Source organism: Lactuca saligna, chromosome 9 (assembly GCF_052625555.1).
Source record: "Lactuca saligna cultivar CGN05327 chromosome 9, ASM5262555v1, whole genome shotgun sequence".
Lineage (NCBI taxonomy): Eukaryota > Viridiplantae > Streptophyta > Magnoliopsida > Asterales > Asteraceae > Lactuca > Lactuca saligna.
The window spans coordinates 141,248,161-141,256,783 of NC_136425.1; the positions used below are offsets into that span (position 1 = coordinate 141,248,161).

Sequence of the window (8,623 nt, forward strand, 5' to 3'; positions counted from 1 at the left end):
CCTACAGATGGGCTTCGCTAACATATGTTTCCTTTAGAGTATCGTACTATCCTTAAATATCAACTTATGATCCTAATATTTCCATATGAAGAGATATGCCCGGTGTACCACAAAGCATGTTTGGACTCTTTTAAAGAGCATTCCATTCAGTGTCAAGAACTCTACGGGTTCAAATATAGGCATGATATGGTCAGAGATGTTTTGTTTGACATATTTAAGCGTGTCAGGGTTTCTACCAAGAGAGAGACACCTGTGAATTTCTCGAATAACCCGACATAAGGAAGGTCAACCCTAAGACCAGGTTACATTTTGATTTTTGAAGGGGTTAGAGGGAAACACACATTTGTGAACCTGACAGGGGTATCCTCTCTTGTGGGCTTAATGGCTGAAAGTTTCAAGGCGGGACAGGCTTCTTTAAAAGTTGCTACATGCAAGGTCACAAAACATGAGAAATCATGTATGAAAAATCAATATGTGCTCATACCATTTGCGTTTGATACGTTTGATTTCTTCGTACTGGATATGGTGGAGTTCTTATTAAATTATGACAGATCATGCATATCAATGTTATATCCCTTAGATATATGGATGTGATAGTCATAAAAAATTGATTCTACCAAACAAAAAGATTTAACGGTACAACTTGTTCCCAATTTGTCTTCTGTACTTTGTTTAAAGTAGAAAATTTTCTTTTCCAAACTCAACCAAAACACAACAAATTAGTCAATGTTAACAAATAAACACTAACTATACCCTACAATTTTTAAATGTGATACTAAACAATATAGAAATATAATAATCATAATAATAAAAATAATAAATTTTAAAAATCTTCTATGGCGGTGAATTGGTTGTTTGGTCCATATTTTTTCTTTTCCTTTACTCGATTTTGCATTATATTGTTTTTATGATTTTGTTTTTTTGTGTAATATAAAATAATTATCATAACCTTTAGATTTTTTTATTATTAATTTAATTTTTGTAATTAGAAATGATGTCATTTGTTGCACATCTTCTCTCTCTTCTATACATATACCAAACATACATAGAGACATATATTACTATCATCCAATCCATCCATCTATCATTTTCTCTCATATACATACATAGAAACATACACTACCATTGGCTACCATTCAATCCATCCATCTATCTATTTATTTTTCGAGAAATGTTATTTATTAATATCCCGTATTTTATAACCTTACGTCGTTAATTATTAAAAGTTTGGTAACTTTACTACATACTTATACCATAATAGACTTTTGAGCCAATTTATAAGCTACTATCTTTTTTTCTTTTTTCTTTTTACCAATGAATTTCGCTTTTTCTTTTTTAGTTTTTGTTCAAAATGAAGGCTAATAGTTGACCATAAAAATGTAGAGGTGGTGTATTGTTCACAATTTTTTACTATTTTTTTATTGACATCCATAAAACTAATATGTGGCTTCTAGTTTTATTTTTTATTTTGTTTTTTTGTACGTTCATAATTTACCCACCTCTTTTACATAAATATATTATTATTATTATTATTATTATTATTATTATTATTATTATTATTATTATTATTATTATTATTATTATTATTTTTTAAATCATATTCAGTTTGCATATTTATAACTTTTTTTCTCATTCTAAACATAAGTATGAAGTAATAGAACTTTAAAGTAACAATCTATATATTCTAAAAATTTGATATTTTATACCCCTATATTTATATCTCTTTCTACATATATTTATTTATTTTAACAAAAACATCAATTTTTTTTTATCAAAACATTATTTAATATTATTTATTTGTTTATTTAGAATAAAAATATCAATTTTTATAATATTTTTGAATAGATTAATGGTGTCGTGTTTTAACTTTTATATATATATATATATATATATATATATATATATATATATATATATATATAGACACGCATATTTTAGAAAATAGCGTTAATAAATTATCTATAGAATAAATAAAATAAATAATATTTTAGTAAATAGATTTATAAATATTAATTATTTACATATTAAAAAAACTATTAGTCGATGGGTGAAGCTCTCCTAAAGTCATCACTGTCGTAGATAGAAGAAGAGAGAGATGTCGCTTCAGTCGTTATGTGAAAGTCGCTTGAAGGTCAACAAAAATCGCTAAAAGCCGCTGTGAAACATCGTCGGAAAACGCATGCAGCTCGCCGAAAATGGACCCACTTTTTCTTGATGGTTGTATCCTTTTTTGCTAGGTTAAGAGTATTAGGTGTGGGCAACAACGTGCAACACCAAGTTGTATCACCTCATATGCTACATAAGTAAGTGGTGTCATAACACCAAGTGGGGAAATGGACAATAAAATGCAACACTAACTTTTTGAAAATAAATGTATTTAATTTTTTATTTTATTTTTTCCAAATTGTTTTTTTTTTCTTTTTCGTTTTTTTTTACTCTTTTTTTTTTTTTTTTTTTTTTTTTTTTTTTTTCATTTTTGTATTTTTTTTAATCACTAACATGAATATATTTTTTTATAAAACATACAATTTTAAAAACAAAAAAAGACATAATATTTAAAAATCTAAAATTACGATTACAATTAAAAAAACGTAATTTTAAACCTAATATTATAACTAAAATATCATTCAAATTACTACTAAAACCACATAACAATCCTAATTAACCAAAATATTTCTTTCTAATTTGTTCCTTCATCGCTTGTAGCACCGCTAGATCAGCAGCCGCCAAACCCTCCTCGCTCGTCCGAAGAATTGACAACTAATGTATCATTAATTTCATCTCTTTTTGCTCCTGCTTCTCCATGTCTGCCTTTCCAGGAACTTCAAATGACACGTTTCAACTCATTTTTTTTCTTTTATTAATAAATTGTGCTCGTCGAATTTCGCTCTCATTTCTGCCGTCTCTTTTGCTCTCGTCTCCACCTCCTCTGCATGTCTTGCAGCGCGCTTCGCTTTGTCGTGTCCGGGCAGTCGTCGTGGTAGGGATATCTCTTGGATATCATTCGGGATCTCATCGTCGTCGGCGTTTAGGTCAATGTTAGTTTGTGCGTCTGACACGTCGACCGAGGTAGAATTGCGAGACCTTTTGGATCGAACCTCCGACGATGTACGTGTTTTATTCCATTTTGGATCCGCTCACAACAATTCTCATGATTTTTCAAAGTCGAAAATATGACCAATTTCAACCCGATATTGTTCCTTAGCAGATTTGAACAAATCGAAGTCCTTGGTTCCGCTTTGTTGTTGCGCCTCAAGCCGATTGTAAATACCGTTGAATTTGCTGCACCGTTTAGTTATCATACCCAATTTGCTGCTCAACATGTCATTGTTGCGATACGAATTTTTCTTTAAAATAGCGTGAAACTTGTCGAACACCGCCCTCCCAATAAGCTCCTTTTTTCATTCCATTTCCGCGAAGTTCGTTTTTTGAAGTAGCACACCAACCCGCCATCAAAGCGTATTCCTCGTTCGGTGTCCACTATTATGGAACGTCTGCATTTTATGTTTCTACCGCTATTGATTTCCCTTTCAATTTTCCTTTCTCATTCCCTTTCTTACTACATCCCGCTTCCACTTGAACAGATGGTTGTGTTGTAGGGGATGGTTGGTTGGTTGTTTGTTGCATCCAACCAAAAGTAGAGAAAAGATTTTATTGTAAATTTGGGTTTTGACCAAATTGATTTTGTTGAAGGTAAGGTGAGTTGGGAAATTGCAATGACGGTGAAGCGAGATTTAAAGCAGCGCATTGGTATGTGATTTGTGGTGAGCTTTGAGACAATAAAAGGTTGAAATAGTTTTTATACCCCGCAAATCCAAGCAGCGAAGCTGTGTTTGTGTTTGATGATGGAGGGGGGGGGGGTTGGGTTTTGCTCCATTTTTTGAAATTTTAAGAAAATATGTGTATAAGATATAGAGAGAATGAGAGAAAGGTTTAAAAAAAATTGTTTAAAAGTAATATGTATAGGTAAAATGGTAAAAAATTTTGTTTGAAAATTGACAGTTGCAAACGGTCATAAGCAACGGTTCTTTTTTTCCCGTTTCAATTCTTTTCCGTGGCCACGAGATTCAACAACGAGATGCAATAAGCTAGGGGGGCGTTGTTCCCATCGTTAAGATGACATTGAGCTGTACCACCTCATCCTCGTTTCTTCTCGTTGAGACCCATACTGGGTGCTCTAAGAGAAAGTAAGGAGTTTATAACTATAGTTTTACATTAACACTCCATCTATTTTGAAGATATGATATTTTATACACTTATATCTATATCTTTCTAGCGAGGTTGTCTGTCATAGGTTTCCGATAATAACACATAAGGGTGAGAGTTAGAAGGGAAGGGAGGGGTGGGGTGGGGTATTGTGTTGGCCCTTTCAATTTATGTTATTATAAAAGACAAAGTAATATGGACAAAATTATAACAAAATATATATATATATATATATATATATATATATATATATATATATATATATATATATATATAATTTCTCAAAAGAAAAAACTTTTAAGGATGTTAGTACGATCCCAAAAATACATAAACATATAATAATAACATTAATCAAAAATAAATATGTGTCTATCGTAATTTAATCGCAACTAGAAGGTGATCCGCGCTTCGCGGCGGTTCGAATTTTTTTTCATCGTTTCATGTTTTGGTGTTTCTTTGATTTTTTTCTCGTTTGTTGCTTTTATCTTGTGTGTATAATGTTTTGAGAAAAGTAAGGTCGTGTAGTAGATTATCGACGGTAGGGAGGACGATAAGTGTCAACTCCACAAACTAATGTGGTAAAAACTTGAAGTGTCACATTTGGTAAATGTCATGGACCAAAAGTGCCAAATTCTTCAAACCTTTATGGGTAAGAGTGTCAAACTCCAATCTAGGGATTAAAACTGTCAAACCCCTAAATTATTGTGGCTAAAACCTAAAGGGTCTAAACTTTGGACTAAAATTGTCAACACTTAAAACTATTGTGGCCAAATCCTACAAGTTAACTATTCCTAAGTTATGGATTAATATAGTATATTAATGCTTAATAAACAAGTAATAATAAGCCACATATATCAATCAATACATATGTTTTCATCTACCTTAACATTTCCTAATCAGCTAGCTAGTCTTGTTACCTAATGCCTCCTCTCGCATTTCACCATTAAACAAGTTATTAGCAATATTATTTATTTGTATGTTTCTAGTAAACTCCACAGAGAACAAACACCGATAACATGAACCAAAACGAGAATTTACTGTGCATGCTATCAAATCTTCACAAAGCAATATTGATGTCAATCAACGAGCCACCCCCGAAGCTCCTTGTCCACTGGAAACCACTGGTTCTGGATCTTCTTCACTCTCTGGATCCTTGAACACCTTAGCAATCTTCTCAGTAGGCACCAATGGCAGATAAGAAGAAACCTTGTATCCTTCCTCGTTCGTTTGTTTCACAGTCTCGTTGTACTTCTGAGAAACGTAACCTGCTGTAGGGATAACCGCCTTTGCCACACTACGAAAGAGTGGAACCTTGTTAAGAGATTGCCAAGCTGAAGCAGCTTGTTGCTCTACAACTGGCTCGTATTTTGTTAAAAGTTCATTCGCAGTTGGCTCTATCGTAGTGTATGCAGTTTTCATGAGTCCAGATGCGGTTTCCACCACGCCTACATTCTTGATGTCAGGAGCCACACTAATAGACTTGGCTTTGCTAACAGACTCTTCAACCTGTGTAAACAAGTCTTCTGAATTATGTAAATAACTAACTGTATTTTCGTGAAAAGTAGGAAGACAAACTGACCTGACGATCAGCAAACTTGAGGACCTCAACAGGGACTTCATGGAGCGTATCATAAGCAGGGCCAACAACAGTCTTGAGAGTAGTTTCTATAGTTTCCACTCCAGGTTTGAGGGGCCCACTGTTCTCTTTAGCATAATCATAGGCCTTTGATACATAAGGAACTGCGGTCTGTGCTGCTTTTTGCACTACATCCAGGTACTTCAAGCTCTGTTGTTCGTGCTCATCCTTTTGTAACAAAAAGAGGGAAAATACAAGTCATTTCCTAACTGATACTGTTATAACTGGTTTTATCAAGAAACATGTTTTTATCACTCGATACACATATTTAGAAAATAACATGAACCACAAAGTAACGAACCTGCGGTTGATTAGAAGTCGGAAGATCGTTTTCTGCCATGATCAGGTCGTATGGTTCACTAAGAGATGAAGTTGTATACTGAAAAGTGATATTTGCTTAAATTTTAAGGTATGCATATTGATCAGTCGATGAATAATTATTTATAGCTTTATGCAATAGACAGAGTAGGTTCCAAAGGGCAGGGCACAGTTTCCACGAGAATCGAAAGTTTCATGCAACATCATGACGTGTAGGCAAGTGTGGGTCCAGTGGTGTGGACTGTTATTTGAATTTAATGGGCATGTTACACTTGGTCCCCAATAGTTATCTATTTTGTCCAAAGTTACCCTTATACTTCTTAAATGCTCCGTTTACACTACAACAATAAACACTTATATGGACCAGATCTATACAGAGGATATTTGTTGTCGCTATAGGCTATCTATAGGGAAGACCTATTGTCGCCATAGAGTTGACCAATTTTTATTGACTCGTGAATGTATAGGGATGACTTGTGTCTCACCATGTTAAGTGGGAAAAGAAATGAGTTTGACGTGTTCTTGAAACACCTGTAGAGACGACCTATCGCTCTAATAAATAACAAAAATTGAAAATAATATTTTTTTAATCGTTTAATGGAAATAAAGCGTTTTGGGGTAAATATAGGGACGACTTGTCGTCCCCATAGCTTTCTATTCCGTGTGTGTGTGTGTGTGTATATATATATATATATATATATATATATATATATATATATATATATATATAGTTGGAAAATAAAAAAACTGTCGTTTGCTTGTGGTTATATAGACGATAGCTCGTCCCGACAGGGTTATGTTTTGAGAATCACTTTCCCCTTGGTTATCTCCGGTCTCAGATCTTCTCTGTTGCTCAGGATCCGTCTCCCCCCTTCAGCACCCATGTTTAACCTAACCCTTAACACAAGTTCATTAACGACCCCATCTTTATTTCTCGTTCGTTCAAGGCTTTTAGAACTCAAGCAAATCTTCGTTTTTCTAAACACGTTCGTTGAAGCTCATGCGCATCTCCATATTTTTATGTTTTTTTTTTCCTTCTTCTCCATCCCTACCTTGTGATTTTCTATGATTTCATAGTTGCTCTCTCAGGACAAGATTTGCTCACATTGATTAGCAAATCTCCATCGTCATTTCTCGTTTCCCAGCTTATCTTATGCTATTAAAAGTTATTTTGTTTTCAGCATTGATAATTTGCTAACCTTGCTACGCTGATAATCTGCTTTCAGTTGAAACTCATGTACTTGTTGATAGTATTCACAAATTTACTTAATCAAATTCCAACTGAAAATAGAAATGTATGTGTTTGACAACTCATGTAATTGGTGATAGCATTTAGGAATATGGAATTGTTTTAGTCTTGGAATTGTTCCTAAATTGATACTGAACCGAAGTCCGAATCCTAGTAATCAATTAACCATCGATCATATGGTCATTGTTCAATCTTCAGTTCAGATCTCCTGGTTACCTCTTTTGTAAGTAATTTTTCTATAAAAAGTAAGTTCTTCATCTAATCATGTACTTTAATTCTTGAAATCCTTTGTTTTTCTCAAATTTAGTTGAGAATTTAATATGTTTGCTTAAGAAAATCCATTATTTTCATCCAATTTTTGGGTTTTAAGCCACCTGATTACAATTTTGTCCTACTACTTCCTGATTTTGTGCATTACCCTTCTTTTCTTCATAGAACTTTTTACTTATCCAATCTTGTTGTGCTATTTTCATCCAAGAAACAGAATGAATCAGGGTGACTTAAAACAAGACCTATAGGGATGAAAATTATCAGGAAGTAGCAGGAGAAAATACATATCATATGCATCATGAAAGGGAATAACACTACAAGAAACAGGACAAAATTGTAATCAGGGTAACCTGAGACGATATGAGACGATAAATATCATATGCATCATGTGATAAAATACATAAACTCAATGTTTTTAGTAGGAACAATACTTTATAGAATGAAAATCGAACTACAAATCACACTTAACACTTAATATAGAAAGCGTATCTACTAAAGCTTATAAAGAATCAAGAACATGAAGACTGTTAATGAAACCCCTAGAACTTAGAACTAATGCAATGAGAGGGAGAGAGAGAGAGAGAGAGAGTACGCGATGTGAGTTATGAACATAACTCTCTCACTTTGCACATTATATATCTTGGGTATAACCTGTGTTAAGAACAAGTACAAATGTAACCCACACTTCCTATTATAACTTTATACTAATTGCTCCTTAGTCCACATGAATTATCCACTTGACACTTTATACCATTCCTTGAACTTCTTCTATTAGGTCCGGACACAATGCATAACATACAAACTTCACACACCAAACTTGCAACTTTATCCTAATGACCAAAAACTCGTTCAACAAACATACCAAGTTAATAACTCAAAATAAAAATAATGTTTCTACATATGTTACCCTTGATAATTAATATGTGTTATTAGTTTATTTTAAC

At 33.2% G+C, this 8,623-nt stretch overlaps 1 protein-coding gene across 1 annotated transcript; it reads right to left on the bottom strand.

Annotated features, from left to right (window-relative positions):
• Positions 1-5,029: 5,029 nt before the first annotated feature.
• Positions 5,030-6,263, bottom strand: LOC145018803 (stress-related protein-like). Its single transcript, XM_078976648.1, has 3 exons — positions 6,144-6,263; positions 5,786-6,010; positions 5,030-5,712 (listed from the first exon to the last, which is right to left on the bottom strand). The coding sequence occupies exons 1-3, from the start codon at positions 6,180-6,182 to the stop codon at positions 5,287-5,289; spliced, it is 690 nt and encodes a 229-aa protein (XP_078832774.1). The 5' UTR covers positions 6,183-6,263; the 3' UTR covers positions 5,030-5,286.
• Between the last annotated feature and the right edge of the window lie 2,360 nt (positions 6,264-8,623).